The sequence below is a fragment of the Mandrillus leucophaeus genome, unplaced genomic scaffold (assembly GCF_000951045.1).
Source record: "Mandrillus leucophaeus isolate KB7577 unplaced genomic scaffold, Mleu.le_1.0 Scaffold105, whole genome shotgun sequence".
NCBI lineage: Eukaryota > Metazoa > Chordata > Mammalia > Primates > Cercopithecidae > Mandrillus > Mandrillus leucophaeus.
The window spans coordinates 477,240-493,593 of NW_012098654.1; the positions used below are offsets into that span (position 1 = coordinate 477,240).

Consider the following 16,354-nt stretch of genomic DNA (forward strand, 5'->3'; position numbering starts at 1 on the left):
TTAGGTTGAAAACCAAAAGCCCCCTTTCCCCTGCTGCTGCCCGCCTCCCCCCTGAGCCCTGTGACCAGGCCTGCTGCGGGCCTCTGGGAGTTCAGCCCTGCAGCCTCGGGTACCTACCCCCAAAGTGGAATCCGACCCCACACGGCATTTGCTGACCCCGTTTTTGCGCCTAACATTGCATCATAAACGTTTCCTGGGAGGGGCCGGGGTGCCGAAACCGCTGGCAACATCACACATGGTCGGCCTGTTTTCCAGGGCGGAGACGGAGCGGGGCCTGTCCAGGAAGCACATAATCGAAGGTGAGGACGCACTCAGGCACCTCAGGGCCCCCACACCTGTGTGATTGTCCGAGGAGGCCAAAGTGAAAGCAGCACAGAGCCTGACCCCCCAAGTTACCCAACCAAGGGCCCCATCCCGGGGCACCCGGTGCTCTGGCCTGACCCTCTCCTTCCACCCGGGCAGCACAGGGGGACCCTGCAGGGAACAAGGGCGCCCGGTGGCTGAGCACAGACCACAGACCAGCCTGGGTTTCAATCCGGGTTCGGCCCCGCACGGGCTGAGTGGGGGAGCACCCTGCCCCACGCCTCTGCCACAGTATCTGTGCAATAGGGACAGTAAGAGTGCACCCGGCGAGGGTGGCTGGGATGCCCACAGCGCCCAGGAGAAGGTGCATGCCACACAGCCCGGGGCTCAGCATTCGCGGGCACCGGAGCAAGGCACCGGGCTGTCTGGCTCTTGCTGTATTTTTATTGTCTTCATGCCTTTCCTATCTGTGTTCATTTTCTTCAAGGTAATAGATCATTCCATTGAAAATCACCTAAGGGGCCAGCCACCCGCTCCCCGTCCTGCCACCCCAACCCAGTGTTTCACTCTGCCAGCTGTGTGTCCTGAGCTGCTCTAAGCACGAGCGGGTGGCTTGGGCGTTTTAGACACGATTGCCATTGTTTTTGTTTTTGTTTTTGAGATGGAGTTTTGCTCTTGTCGCCCAGGCTGGAGTGCAGTGACACGATCTTGGCTCACTGCAACCTCCGCCTCCTGGGTTCAAGCGATTCTCCTGCCTCAGCCTCCTGAATACCTGGGATTACAGGTGCCCGCCACCATGCCTGGTTTTTTTTTTTTTTTTTTTTTTTTTTTTTTTTGTATTTTTAGTAGAGACAGGGTTTCACCATGTTGGCCAGGCTGGTCTCGAACTCCTGACCTCAAGTGATCCACCCGCCTTGGCCCCCCAGAGTGCTGGGATTACAGGCATGGGCCACCATGCCTGGCCACAGACAGTATTGCTTTTGATGGGATGGGCAGCCAGTGTAACCCTCCCTCCACGTGTGATGGATATCGTGATCCCCCTGTTGTAACCCAGAGTGACCTCAGAGGAGGGCGTGTTGTCTGGGGGAGGAGGCGCTTCCCCTTCATTTAGTCAAGGACATGTGGCCTGTGGTCCCCCGACGTCCTCCTGAAGGGGAGACTCCCCCCACTCCCTGTGGGATGTGCCCCCACCTCTGCCATAGCATTTCACGACCTCTATCAGCTTCTGGAAGCTTCCAGATGCCAGGGGCCTCTTAGCCGTCTCTTGTTCCCCGAGCCGGGCATGGACAGGCCCAGGTGCCTGTGGAGATGCAGCCACAGCAGTGACGCCCCCACCCGGTCCTCCCCCAGGTCTGAAAGCTTCTCTGGAGCGACTACAGCTGGAGTATGTGGACGTGGTGTTTGCCAACCGCCCGGACCCCAACACCCCGATGGAAGGTAAGTGGTCTGCGGCAGCGCCACCGGTCAGGCCTGGGTGGTGTCCGAAGGGTCTGAATCTGCGGTTGTAGAGACCACCAGCATGGGTCCTGCTGGGCACCCGGGTGAGCCGTGAGAGGAGGCCAGGTCCAGGGTGGGGGACAAGGGGGCAGGCCTCCCCTCAGTAGGGGTGAGCTCAGCCTCTGGCTGCCGACCCCCAGCCAAGTGCACCCGGCACCTCCAGGCTGAGTCCCTGTCCTCGCTTTGGACCCAGGCCGATCTGCCCTCCCAGTCAGAGCCACAGCGGAACTGTCCCCTCCCCCCTGCGGCTGTTTTGCAGCTAAGTGAAGCTGCAGTGTGGGGACTCTGACTGTGGTGTTCTCTCCAATCACGATCCATTGGGAAGCTTGGGGGGTCTTTTGTGCTCTGGGGAATAAATTACTACATAGAGGAGAAGAAACGTTCAGCACTTTGAAAATCGGTTTTGGTTACTTTGGCGTTTTTTATTCTTTCTACTCCTGAGATCTCAGCCCCTCCGCTCGCCCGTCCTCCTGCTACAGGTGTCTTTCCACGTGTGCTTTGCTGCTTCAGGGACTTGAAAATTAAGTTGTGTTCCAGTGTTTTTTGTTTATTTGTTCATATACAGCACGCACGTGCGTGTGTTGTTGTATTTTTTCCTTTTTAACTAAACGCGTGTTCTGCGCGGTGATTTGTGCCTCCCCGCTGTGCCTTCGTCGTGCCACTCCTCTCAGTGCTCCCAGCTATCAACTCTGGTCTCTTTAAATCTTTCTTTTATCACCAGGGGACCCATTTAGTTCCTCCAAGTCAAGGACATTCATCATAGAAGGTACACAGTGCCCCCAGCCTGACTATTGACTTCTGCGTCCAAGCTGCATTTTATGAGACAGTATTTTTATTTACATGATTCTTTCACCCCATGACAAACTTCTCCATAAAATGCATAAAGAGGGGAAAGAGCGCCCTATGAGAACACCTTGCAAGTGAAGGAAAAGCAAAGTGGTGTTGGAGCCCCTCGCCCCCAGCCCTCCGCCCCCTGTCCCCTCGTTCCTCCTTCCTCCCGTGCATGGCCCCCACCCCTGGGCTTGCACTGCTGAGCTCTGCGGCGGCCGGGGGTCCTCTTGATCTGATGCTGTGATCCCCACCTGGAGCCTTGACCCTGGATGGTGCCATGGGAAGAGTTGGGGAAGACCAGGTTTCCACAAGGAACAAAGCCGTCAGGGACCCCAGAATACGCAGCCCTCCACCGAGTCTTAGCTCCTCCATAGTTTGTGTTTGCTAAGCTCCTGTCTCTCCTGGAGGCAGAGATCACCTGGCTTGGCACGCTGTCCTGTCCACAGCACGCTGCTCCTCGGACAGCATGCTGGCTGCGTGTCCCCTCTCACCAGGAGGCCAAACCTCTCCATCAACATGGAGTCATTTTCCTCCTGAAAGAATAACCACAGGAGCTGAAACCAGGGGGCGGCCTCTGGCCACGCATGGTCTCTCTGCCCTCCCCACAGCTAAGGGCCCCAGGAACCCACCCCAAGGGCAAGCGTCGGTCTCCCTGGGCCCGGGCCCCCGTCTGCCAACTGGTGCTGCCACCTGACCCCCCATGTATTGTTGGTGATGCGGCAGGAGATGCTGTGGGTTTTGGCAGCAGCTAGAAGGATTCAGTCCTCCTACTTCTGTTCAACCGCATTAAATATGGAGGTGAAGGACAGTTGTCCCCTAATTGTCCCTGGGTCTGGGGCCACTGATACCACGCTTGGGCACAAGCGCAGGGTGCTCCCTCGTGTGGGCGCCCTGTCCAGCCTGCTTCTGCCCAGATCCTCCAGGGAGCCCAGGGGTCTTTGCCTCAGGATCAGCCAGAGACTCCTGCCCCGGCAGCCCCATCTCCCCATCGTTGCATGGAAGGGGCGCTGCAGGGCAGCCTGCAGTTTCACTGGCTGGGACCTTGGGGACCTGAGACAGCTGCCGGGAAGGGAGAGCGAGGGAACAGGGCTGGCCGTGGGGGCCTTGGCTTCCCTCTGTCTAGCAATGTCTAGCATGTGGACCTAAGCCTTGGCTGAAAAGAACCGGGTACTGACGCTGCACAGGTGCCCCGAGAGTGTTTCTAAAAAACCACAAGGCCGGCCAGGCCAGGACCCGGACCTGGGTAGGATGTAGTCAGAGATTCTCCTGGGACCCTCTGGGTTCTCCTGAAACTTTCCCAACCAGGCACTTCCTGCGGGTCTGTCGGTGTTGGCAGTTAAAGCAGGTGGCCCAGGGAGGTGGCCCGGAGAGTTCAGACTCCCTCCCAGATCTCACCCCCAGGAGGGGACGGAGAGGATTCCCAGGAGCCACAACCTCTGACCTTGGAAGGAAGCAGAGAGCAGGGCTGGGCCTGCAAGCGCCGAAGCCAAGGGTGGTTTGCGAGGGGTCCTGGGTGAGTCTGCCGAGACCACCGCCCCAGAAACTCCAGTGGCCTCAGCTCTAGCCTTCAGGAGGCCCCAGGTTCTGCTCAGGGTGGACCTCAATAAAGGGGTGCTCAGGGAGCGACCCCCAAAACAGAAGGGGATGGGAAGCCAGCGCTGCCACTTTGTGGCCTCGTTGCCATTCCGAGGTGGAGCCTGCAGAACAAACCCAGCATGTTCCATCCTTCCTTCCCGACGGGCCCACTCCCAGCATTTTCAGGACCTCAGCTTCCACGCAACATGGGCAAAGGACAAGCAGGCACTTAGGGAGAGCCGGGGCTTTTCCAGGGTCAACGTCGTTGCTGTTTTTAGAAACACTTGCACTCCCACTCACTCCCACACTGCCTTTGGCGGTCGAACTTGCAAGCACTGTATCCGACCCGTGAGAAGCCTAGCGCCATAGTCCCTCGCCCGGCAAAGCTAAGAGGCTTCTGAAATTTGAAATTTCGAGGCCAAGTTCTGTTTTTAACATCACAACATCCCCATGAGGCTGAGAGGGAGCTACGACTGGCAGATGGTTATGTCTCAAAAACATTTTTGAATACTGGGAAGAATCCGCTGGCACTGGGGTGAGGGTCCTTCCTCTCTTCTTTAGAAGGCCAGCGTGGAGTCTCTGCGATTTCGTCCTCAGGCCTTAGGAGTCTCTGCCATCCATGATTCAGGTCGTTCCCAGGGCTTGTGGAGCCTCAAAACTGTCCTACTCCAGGCCTGGGCCCCTTACAGGAGCAGCACCCAGAGCCCTGTGGCCCTGGGACCACCCCTTGCCGGGGAACAGGCGGGCTGGGACTCTGGCCTGGTGCTGGGCTGGTTTGAGAACCTGGGCCGTGGTCTCACAAGGCTTTCTACGCCCACTTCTCAGTCTCCTGGACATGAGAGGAAACATGAGCTCAGCCCCGAAGCCCTATTCTCTGGGACCATACAGTGTCCCAGGTCCTGCCACATCTCCTTATCCAGCCCACTCTCTGTTCCAATGAGACTTTGGAATAGCCCGAAGTAGGAGACCAGAAACGCAAAAACACGCGTCCCTCCTGCCACCAATCTGACTGTAACTTTCATGCATTCACCTGGTCCTTCCTGAGTGATCGGGGCCCTCGAATCTTCCCCAGACCAGAGAACCCCCAGTTCTAGAGTCCGGAGCCAGAGCCACATTCTTTGATGTCCCCTCTAATCTGCCATAGAAACATCACGGTCCATCCATAACCCATTTTTCAGCATTTCCATAGGCCTGTAACCAGTCGGGGAAATTGTTTTCACAATCTTCTAGGATTGTGGTTCACTTTTCTCTCTCATCCCAAAAAACCCCTCCCACCCCCAACTTCGGAGCCACGAAGTACACTGCTTGCAAGACATCTTCGCAGCCCCTGTCCCTCCTCCCAGCGTCCCGCCTGTATTCGCAGAATGTCCCGAGGCTGGTCCTGAGCCCTGGCCGCCCCCCACCTGCGGTTTCCCCTTCTCTCACGACAGAGACGGTCCGCGCCATGACCCACGTCATCAACCAGGGGATGGCCATGTACTGGGGCACGTCACGCTGGAGCTCCATGGAGATCATGGTATGGCGGCTGCGAGGCGTGTGTGCGTCCAGGCACAGGCTCCCGGCACAGGCTGCATATGGAGACCCCAAGGCTCTGGCGGGGTCTGTGCCTTTGGTCCCAACTGCACTGATGCCTGGGTGCTAAGGGAGGGACAGGATGGTGTTATGTCTGCAGGCCTTGCAGACGGCGATTCCGCATGGATCCCAGTGCTGTGTGGCCCTGGACAAATGGCTTAACCTCTCTGAGCTTGTTTACCCACCTGTAGAACATGCCTGCTAGGCAAGTCCTCATGGGGCCATTCTGAGGAATCCCTGAAAGAGCCAGTGTGAGCTCTTAGCAGATGCCCTGGAGCTCAGCAAGCACTCCGGGGTGATAACACTATCAGCCATTTCCACTGGGCTCCTAGGACGTGCCCAGTGCTGTCAGGTTCAAGGGTTTCACAGGGACCCTCTCACATGCAATCCTCACAGTGCTTTTACTAGGTGAGTGCCGCAGGCAGCCCATTTTTCAGATGTGGACACTGCGGCACAGAGAGGTTCAGTAACATGCCAACGTCACACAGCTTGGGCCAAGATTAACGTGCAGGCTGTGTGGTTCAGAGCCTGGGGTGCTCATAACTGGACCCTCTGGCCTGGGGGTCCCACCACCCACCCCCTTTTCCCAGCTCACCAGGGCCTCGCTGGCTCCCAGGGAAGCTATGAGTGTGAGCGGTGGGAAGCCCGGGCTGCAGCTGCTGGGCCCGCCTGCTCCGGGGACACCTTGGTGCCCTCTGCCTGGCTGCCTGGCACCCCCCACCTGCTCACGGGCAAGGCCTTCGGGGCCCCTTTCTGCCTTCCCAGGAGGCCTACTCGGTGGCCCGGCAGTTCAACCTGACGCCGCCCATCTGCGAGCAGGCTGAGTACCACATGTTCCAGCGCGAGAAGGTGGAGGTGCAGCTGCCGGAGCTGTTCCACAAGATAGGTGGGCACCCTCGGGCCCCTCGCCCCGCCCCCACCCCCCTTGGACCCAGGGCTTGACTCCACCTGCTTTTCCTCTTCAGGAGTGGGCGCCATGACCTGGTCGCCTCTGGCCTGTGGCATTGTTTCCGGCAAGTACGACAGTGGCATCCCACCCTACTCAAGAGCCTCTTTGAAGGTGAAGGGACAGCCTGGGGGGAGGGACGGGCAGGGACAGGCATTTTAGAGGGGTGAGACCTTTGGGCCAGCTGCTTTGGTGCTGGCCAGGGGTTCCAGGGGCCACAGCTGCTCCCACCTCGGTCTGCGGGGGGCGAGCTCCTTGGCGTGAGAACATGGAGCCCCTTCTAGCCTGACCCCATGTGTAGAGGGGCTGCCCAGCCTGTGGCACAGGCCCAGGTGGAAAGGCCCTTTCACATCCCCCCCCTCTGCCCCCACCACATCCCCCCACCTCTGCCCCCCGCCACAGCCCAGCGTTCAGAATTCCACCACCACTGAGAACCCTGGGCCTGGGCTCCAGGATGGGGGCTGCAGAGCCACATGGAGGTGACCCTGGGACAGGCGCCCCTCCCCCCCACACAACCTCCAAGGGGGTTCTCAGGAGGGTCCCCAAACTGCAGGATCTGGGGAACAAGGAGCAGGCCAAGAAAGTCTGCCCAGCCAGCAGTCTCAGCACTGGGGCCCACAAGCCCTGGCCCCCCACTCCTCCCATCCCACAGCAAGGTCAGGGCACCCCTCCAGGAGGCCCTGCAATCCTCTGCAGCGATGGCCAGGGGAGAGAGCACTCCCGTAGGGCCAGGAGGTTCTTCTGGGCCGCAGGTGGCAGCCAAGACCCCAGGCTGCCAAGTGTCCTGAGAGAAGGAAGGCCGGCACCTCGCCTCCTTGTCCTGACGTGGGGTTGGGCCAGCACCACAGTCTTTGCACTTCAGAGCCTGGACAGGCCCCGCTCGTCCACCAGCCCATGCCCAGCCCACTGCCCACTCTCCCCTACTTGAGAGGCCCGGGGCAGGGGCACTGCCCTGGCTTCAAGATGAGAAGAGCCCCTATGAGGGAGAAGGGTCCAGAAGGAATGAGCCCATCGGGCCGCTGCACATGGGGGTCCAGGTGACCTGCTCTCATCTCTAGCTGTGCCGCTCCCCTCCCCCGCAACCAGGGCTACCAGTGGCTGAAGGACAAGATCCTGAGTGAGGAGGGCCGGCGCCAGCAAGCCAAGCTGAAGGAGCTGCAGGCCATCGCCGAGCGCCTGGGCTGCACCCTGCCCCAGCTGGCCATAGGTAACAGGGTGGGGTCACCATGGGGCCAGTGTCCCTGGGGAGAACCTGCCCCAGCTGGCTGTAGGTAACAGGGCAAGGTTGCCATGAGGCCAGTGTCCCTGGGGAGAGAGGGAGGGGATCCCTGGACATCATCCCCCAGCCAGCCTCAGGTAATAGGGCTCTAAGGGGCATGGTTGGCACCCTATGCCTCCAGGGGGATGTCAGGAGTCCCTGAGGACCTGGGCCATCCCCTCCATCTGCCGGCCGTGGGTAATGGGGCTCCCCCTTTCATGGGAAGAGGACGGGGAGCACTGAGCACTTGGGCCGCCTCTCCATCAGGGAGCAGCAGGCTCCCCCATGCCACCTCCAGCCTCATCTTAGGCAAAGCCCGTGCCCAGCACTGCAGGGCTTCTTAGGCACCCCCAGCCCCCCAGACCAAGATGCTGGGTCTCTCGGCCCAGTCAGGCGGAACCATCGGGGGCCCCTGGGGTGTGTGTTTCTCCCTCACCTTGGGTCTCACCGCCACAGCCTGGTGCCTGAGGAATGAAGGAGTCAGCTCCGTGCTCCTGGGGGCCTCCAACGCGGACCAGCTCATGGAGAACATTGGGGCAATACAGGTGAGTGTGAGAGGCCTTGCTGGGCAGAGCACCCATCCCAGCCCGAGCCTGTCCAGTGCATCCTCCCAGGCTCGTCCTGCATGTCAGGCTCTGTTCTAGGCGCTCAGGATGCGTCCAGGACCCATCAGAGTTCTGCTCCTGGAGAGCTTGCTTTCCAGCAGGAACAGACATGAACACTAACTGCACGAAACAAGGAGGTTAGAATGTGTGTTGGGGCAGGCCGGGCGCGGTGGCTCATGCCTGTGATCCCAGCACTTTGGGAGGCCAAGGCAGGCGAATCACGAGGTCAGGAGATCGAGACCATTCTGGCTAACACGGTGAAACCCTGTCTCTACTAAAAATACAAAAAACTAGCCGGGCGTGGTGGCGGGTGCCTGTAGTCCCAGCTACTCCGGAGGCTGAGGCAGGAGAATGGCGTAAACCTGGGAGGCAGAGCTTGCAGTGAGCTGAGATCGTACCACTGCACTCCAGCCTGGGTGACAGAGCGAGACTCCATCTTAAAAAAAAGAGGAAAAAAAAATGTGTGTCAGGGTGGATGAGCGCCGTAGGAGAGAAGCCAGAGATAAGGGGAGGGGATGGGAACTGGGGCCAGGGACGGTGGCGCTGCAGACCCAGGTTCCGGGGGCCTGTCAGGTGGGCTTGTTGAGAAGGTGGTGCTTGAGCAGTCTTGAAGAGATGCGGAGTAAGCCATGCCAATGCCTGCGGGAAGAACCTTCCATCAGCAGGAACAGTTGATGCAAAGGCCTAAGGAGGCCTGGAGCAGAGGGACAGATCCTGAGAGGGGCAGATCCCAAGAGGCACGGCACACCTCCGAGGACTTCTGAGTGAGATGGGAGCCGTGGCAAAATTGTGGGCAGAGGAGGGCGAGCTGCAGCTCAGCCTGGAAAGGGAGCCTGCTCTCTGGCTACTCTGTCGGGGAGGCTTTGGGAAGCAAAAGTCGAAGCAGAGAGCCCTGATGGGAAGTGGCAGGTGCGGGTCTGAGACGGGAGTGGTGGTTGGATCCTGGGTGTTTGGGAAGGTGGGGGCCCACGGGACTGGCTGACAAACTGGATGTGGGGGTGAGAAAGCGAGGTGGAAGTCGGGCCCCGGGTGTATCACCCGGAAGGGTAGCGGTGCTGTTAGCTGAGGCAGGCGCAGCTGGAAAGAGCCGTCGGGGACATGGGAGTCCAGTACTTGGCCTGGAGTTTGCATTTTATGTCACTGCTGCCACCACCCTTCAGGAAGGTTCTAGGGCACCTTGACATTTGAGGGGGAGTGCACAGACCCAGGCATGCTTCCTCTCTGCCCCAGACCTTCTGGAATACAAAGGCAGCGTGGCCTCCATCTGCCTCAGATGGAGCCCAGATGTGATGGGGTAACCCGGGCCTGGCCAGCCGAGCATCTGGAAGAGCCTCACCCCGCCTCCTCCCCAGGCCAGGCCCGTCTTTTTGGTGGGATTCTGATTCGTTCTTGTTCTTGCACGCAGGTCCTTCCAAAACTGTCGTCTTCCATTATCCACGAGATTGATAGTATTTTGGGCAATAAACCCTACAGCAAAAAGGACTACAGATCCTAAGCCGCCCCCGCCCGCCTGCTCGGACACTTGCCATTCCCTCCTAGTCTCTGTTCGCTCGCTTAAGCTGTTCTGAAGCCAAGTGAAGAGTGTGGTTTGCATCCAAGAGAAAACACCACACTGTGACGTCATCGGGAAACGATCTCCCAGTCGCTGCCAGACACCACCCACTGCTTCGCCGGACAACGTCGAAGTCCGATCTGTGCCGGGGACGGCACTGGTTAGGAAGGACGTTCGAGCGGCCCCACCCAAGCCTGTCGCCTCTGCTCATCCTCCAAGACCACCCAGCTTTCTCCCAGCCACAGCCAAGATTTCCAGAGTCAAGGCCCGAAGATTCCCAAGATTCCCCAAGTCAAGGCCGGGCCAAAGCCTGGGTGGGTTCTTGGGGCAGGCAGGGCTGGCCTCTCCTCTGCTGAGAATCCCTACCCCGAGTAAGGGGAGAGGGAAAAGGGGTCTGGCCCATCGAGGGGTCCCTTCTGCCAGGGCCTCGGTCGCTGGGGCAGGGGCCTCCCCAGTGGGGGTCTTCCTGGGGGTCTTCCTCCACCTCCCACTTTCCAAGGGCTCCAGGAATCTGGGCCTGACCCAGATTCCTCCCCCATCCTTCTCTGCTCCAACCTGCCCCACTGGGTCCCGGCGGGGGCCATGCCTACCAAGCTCGAGCTGGCCCTTGACCCCCACCCACCCCCACCCTCGCTGGCAGGGGCAGGGACCCCAGGGGGATCGGCTCTGCAATTTGGGAGCCACAAAAAGTGTAGGGGTGTGATTTCTAGCTCAGCATCCCACCGTCTTCCTCCTACACACCAATGATGAGCCTCACACCAGTGATGCCCGGAGCACATGGGAGGGGTCGCAGTGGGGCAGGCCCTTCTGTCCGGCCACCCCTGTCCTGGCCCCGGAAGGCCCTATGGTCATACGCTCCTAGCTGCACCGTGGCTGCTGGCCACACCGTGGCAAGTGGCAGCAAAGGCCAGCCCTGTGCTCGAGGACGCACTCTTCTTGGCCCCTGTAGACTTTCTCTAAAGCCGCCCTCCACCCCAGGCTGCTATTCTGCACTGAGGTGGTGGGCGGGAGTTCTGCAGAGAGCATGCTTGGACCCTTTCAGTAAGAAAGGGTCCTTGGTGTTTTCTGTGCCCAGGACTGGGGTGCTGCACCCCCACGGCAGCCCCCACAATGTAGGAAAAGACCTCAGGGAACCTCTCCCGGGAAAGATGGCCGGGGCTTGTGGCCCCTCCCACTGCCCGACACCTGGAACAGACTGGGGAGAGGGGAGGGAGGGCAGGACAGGCCAGAGTGACACCCCTGTGCAGCTTGGGCCGGAGGGCTGGGGATGCCAGGCAATCTGCAGGTGCGGGGGTGCCACCTACAGGCCCAGGCCTGTGTCCCGAGCAGTACCCAGGCTTTGCTGACTGCGCAGGGCAGGGCTCCACCTAAGCCACCCCCACCCCTCGCCAGCTAGCTCCATAGGGAAGCCTGTGTCTCCTGCCCCCAAGGCACACCCTCAGCTCGAGCACCTCCGTTCCCACTTTGCCCTTGGAGGAGCCACTATTCCAGAAGGCTCCACCCTGCTGTCCAGCAGGAGCCTGCTGTCCAGTCCTGGGCGGGCCAAGGCCTGGGAAACGTGTGTAAGTCAGGAAGGCCAGCAGGGAGAGGCTGGGGTGAGGCAAGGAGAGGGATGCAGCTTCTGCTGTTCCTGGCCCACCTTCATGCTGCCCCTGACGCCTAGAACCCTTGCCCCTCCTCATAGACCAAGTCCTGGGGGACTCCACCCATTCCTGCTGCCCACTTCACCAGAAGCAGCCCTGTGAGTGTGGGGCGGGGAAGTCCCTTCCCAACGGAGGTCTCAGCCTATGGCCCCGGGCCCAGGTGGGGGGTCACCTGCTTCCTTCCAGGACAGGGTCCTGCAGTGGCCAATGGTGTCAGAGGGCAGGTGGCCCACCTTCGCCATCAGGGAGGGTGGCTGGCCCCATCCCTACTGCCACCCCAGCCCCACCCACTGTTGGAAGAGGGACCAGCGCGTGAGGTGGTGCCCCGGGTGGGCACTGCTGCTTAACGCAAGCCACACCTGGGGCAGCTGAGCCCCCACTGTGGGTTTGCCAAACAGAGGCCAGGCCCCTGGTGAGGCCCAAGACCCCAGTGCCAGGATGCAGGCAGCCTCTGGCGCAGCTCTTTCCACAGCCTGGTCCCTGGATGTCCTGTTTGCTCCACAGCCATCTACAGGGAGGCTGTGAGGGGATTCTGCCTCCTGGGGCCAGGTGCCCCCTCGGGAGGGGGGGTGTTAGGTGGGACCATCCGAGAAAGAACAGAAGACCAAGGGCAATCGGGGTCTAGAAGGGAGGGCGCTGGCCCTGCTGGGTGCTGCAGAGCCCCCACTGTTTCCCACTCAGCCTTGCGGTCCCGAGGAGTGACGGGCTTCCTCCCATCTTCTGTCCTTGTCCAGTCATGTAAATAATGTGCTTTTTCCGTCCCCGCCCCCCGTCTTTTTTTTAAAACCGACCGTGGTTCCTCAGCTAACTGCATTCCCTACCTAGGCAGACTGTCCTATGCCTCGAGCTTCCAAACGAGACTCAGATCACGACACAGCCACCGTATTTATGGAATGACAAAATAAAGCCCACACCCATCGGTCTCTGTGCCTTTGTGCCCCTCATTTCCTCGGGGTCAGGGCTGGGCCAGGGCCACACGGGAGGGGAGGAAAAGGCTGCCAGCAGCAGGGACTGGGGTGTCCCCCAAACCGAGCCTGCAGCCAAAGGCAGGTGGGTTGGAAAGGGCCTGTGGAGAGACAGAGATCGGGGACAGGGACTGGGGACGAGGTGGTCAGAAGACCTGCCCCCCCATCTCTCCCAAGGGATTCAGCCCAGGGGCCCAGTGCCTCCCCTGCTGCCCCCAACACACACATTCTCTTTCCCCAACTCTGAGGGCCCAAAGCTGCTGGCTGGGAGGCTGCTGTCCCTCTGGGGACCTGGCTGGCTGCTGTTCTCACAAGGCCAGAGGTCGAGGCCTGGAGAAGCTCTCATGGCATGTGTTTGGGGTACAGGTGAAAGGGGCCTCACCCCAGCACACCCCTGTTTCATGCTCCCCCCACTTCCCAGTGAGCCCCTGCGCCCATGAAATGCCGATCCCAGGCAAGAGAAGGTTTCCGGACACACCCCCACCCCCCACCACTCTTCCCTGGCCCCAGCCCCCACCCCATTCTAAATCTTGAATCTTAAAAAAAAAAAAAAAAAAAAAAACTCTGATTAAATCCTTTCCCAAAGGATTTATTAAAACACAGAAAACCAAAACATACACACAGAGTACAAAGAAAAGGTGACTGTGTTGGCTACAGCCTCTGTCCAGCCTCCCGCGGGCGAAGACCAGACAAGCCACGGTTCACAGGGGAGCCTGGCTTCCAAAGCTCGACCCGCCCCCGCCGGGGCCACCCTGGCTGGGACTCCTGGTGCGCCCTGCACCCAGCCCAGGACCCTCCCTTTGCCAGCCTGGGGCTGTGCCTGGGGAAAGGGATCAGTCCCCTCTTAGCTGGGCCTGGGCCAGTGGGGTCTGCTCCCTCCACACCCCTGAACTCAGACCCCACGGGCCAGTGGCACCGTCCCTTCGTTTCCAAGGGTGCTTGGGCTCCAGTCTCTGCTTGAGGAGTTCAGGACACACACACACACCCAACGGGCCCTTTCTGGGTTATCGCACCTAAAAAAATACTTTGTTAAAAAAAATCTGAAAATTAAAGAAAAAAAAACAAAACACAACACAACGCCAGTGAGTTTGGGCTGATGCACCGCAACCTGTAAACTTCCAGACATAGAAAACGGGCCAGGAAGCAGCTTCCGAGACCCAGGCTGGGCCGTGCACAGGAGAGACCTGGGGAGGGGCCGAGGCCAGGTCACCAAGACGGCGAGGGTAGAGAGGCATGCCAGCCTCGGCCCGCACCCATGCCCTGTCCCCTGCCCACGGACCCCGACGCACACTGGAGGCTCCAAGTGACCAACACTTGACCAGCTCCACCTGGCTTCCAGCTCCCACGTCCCCAGGCCCACTCTCCGCTCCACCTCCTTGGGCCCTCAAGTGTCCTGGATGACAGGAGTGAGGGCTGCACGTGTCACGGGGCCAAGGCTTGGTCAGCTCCTGACTTGGGCAGGGGAGCACCCGGGGGACTCTGGGAAGGCCGCCCCCCGAAAGCAGGAGGATTTCAATCATAGGGGGCAGGGAAAGTCCGGCCTGCCCCTGGGAGAAGCCAAGTTTGCAGAAAACACAGGAGCTTCGGAAGGTGGCTTTCACAGGGGGACGCTGCTTCTGCCTCAGGCATGTATGTGAGGGTCCTATAGACGTGCTCACTCCACCCCGAGTAACCTGAGCCCATGGGGCAATGCCTTCCAAGACCTTGGCTCAAATGTGGCTCTGCAGAAGCCCTACTCAGCACTGGCTTAAATAAAGTGGCTGGAAATCTCCAATCGCAGACTGGCACTTTGGGCTCATGCTCATGCCTGAGGACCCTGATTCCACCAGCAGCAAAAACCAAACCCAGCCAGAAGATGCCAAACACACGGAAGCCACCATCACCGCTTTCGGCAGAGATGACTGACAACCAAGACAACACTCTCAGATCTTTTCTCCTCTCCCAAACTGGTCAGCCCCAAACTCGCTCTGACTCAGCAGCCCACCCCTCCCGGGCTCCGGGGTGCCGGCCACGGAGAGCACCACCCCTTCTGGACCAGGCAGTGCAAGGGGCCCAGGCCCGAAGGAGCTCTGGCCAGGCTTTCCTGGGTGCCCGAGTCTAACCAGGCAGAGGAGAAGGGAGCCCTGGCGAGGCCTGGGAGGGAGGCAGAGAGGAAGGGACACAGCCAGGCTGCCTCGAAGGAGGGGCTCCCAGGGGAGGGACCATCAGCCCTTGGGGTGGAGACAGACCCCTCCCCTGACCGCCACAGGCCTCCAGTCCTGCTGCTCGGGACCTATCTGCTGTGGGGCAAGGAAGGTGGGCACTGCTCCCAGTGACAGCCAAGCCCAGTGCGGGCCACTGCTTGGTTGGGGATGAGGGCACAGGAGTGAGCTTATGGCAGGTCACCTCGCCTGTGACCCGAGCCAGGAGCCTTTGCCGGGAGGCACTGCAGAGCACACAACACGCGTGTGGATAAACCACGTGAGCCCGCTGACAATCATCTCCACTCCAGGGTGCTCCCCACTACGCCCACCTGCAGTGTCAGGGTCAGCCTGGCCTTCCAGACCTGGATCCAGACTGGAGTGTGGGAGTGCGTCAAGACGAAGGGCTTGCGGGTCCCGCCCTCCAGGGTTCAGAGAGCGCCTCATTATGAGTGAGGCATCTGGGGCTTAGGGAGGGCCAGGCAATGACTCCAGTGTCTGCAACACAAGCCGGTGAATCCTGACCCAGCCCTGGCCCACTAAGTCCCAGGCAGGCCCTCTGCAGGGAGCTGAGCCCCAGCGCCTGTGGCACCTCCACCCCAGAGCCAGCTGGGTTTTTCACAGAGCCCTTTCCTAACATTCCCAGGATTCTGCACCCAAAGCACCTTCCCTGGGAAGGTCTCAGTTCAAGACTCAGAAATGCCTTCCAGGTGGACCCGGGGCTGGGAGGAGGATCAGACACAGACAGGCCTAGGGAGGGCCTGACCTGCTCCCCATCTCCGTCCCCAGCTTGGAGGCACAGGGGCCGGGGGAGTGGTGGGATTCCAACAACCCCCATGTGGGAAGATGGTTTGGGGGTCTGCACCCAGAGTGCTCCTGGCAGGAGACAAGGCAGCAAGCCCCTGGTGCTGCGGCTGGGAGGAGTCTGCAGAGGGCACTGGGTCCGGTCCCCCTCAGGCAGAGCTCTCCCCATGCCCTCCAAGACTGCAGCCTCAGGCAGGAAGGCCCCGGGAGGGCCTTTCCAGGGACAGGGGAATGAGACAAGCCCAGGCCCCCAGGGGCAGCCCGGTTCCACCCGTGGAGGTGGGCGGGGCAGGCATCCCAGGGCACAGGGCAGGGCCAGGGTCTCCTGGACCAGCTCAGGGCCCATGACCCTCCTTGCTGGGGCGCCAGCTATCACTGCCCTTAACCACACCTCTGGAAAAAGGCAAACCCCAAACGCAGCAGTGGCTCCGAGGCAAGTGCTGGTCCTCCCCAGCCCACCCTCCGGGGATCACACGCTTCTGCCCGCCATGAAGAGCCGGGGCCACAGGCCCCCCACTGGTAACAGAGTTCAGGGCCTTCAAGACACGCTGGGCCGGGGACAGACACCTGCTGGCAGAGGATCCTCCTCCCCGCAAGGAGAGAGCAAACACCTGGCGGCCGCC

At 60.5% G+C, this 16,354-nt stretch overlaps 1 protein-coding gene across 8 annotated transcripts in view; it reads left to right on the plus strand.

The window, feature by feature from the left end:
- The window catches only part of KCNAB2 (potassium channel, voltage gated subfamily A regulatory beta subunit 2), a 116,042-nt gene extending 103,337 nt beyond the window's left edge, over nt 1-12,705 (plus strand). For 5 of the 8 annotated variants that reach the window (XM_011981147.1, XM_011981151.1, XM_011981167.1 and 2 more), the window contains 8 exons: nt 256-299; nt 1,654-1,740; nt 5,637-5,722; nt 6,544-6,664; nt 6,744-6,838; nt 7,811-7,931; nt 8,439-8,527; nt 9,993-12,705. In XM_011981147.1, coding sequence (XP_011836537.1) covers nt 256-299; nt 1,654-1,740; nt 5,637-5,722; nt 6,544-6,664; nt 6,744-6,838; nt 7,811-7,931; nt 8,439-8,527; nt 9,993-10,082 — 733 coding nt within the window. In that variant the 3' untranslated portion in view covers nt 10,083-12,705. Of the gene's footprint in view, nt 1-255; nt 300-1,653; nt 1,741-2,521; nt 2,567-5,636; nt 5,723-6,543; nt 6,665-6,743; nt 6,839-7,810; nt 7,932-8,438; nt 8,528-9,992 lie in introns of all 8 variants that reach the window. The other 3 variants (XM_011981128.1, XM_011981133.1, XM_011981140.1) reach the window with 3 other exon arrangements.
- Nucleotides 12,706-16,354: the final 3,649 nt, after the last annotated feature.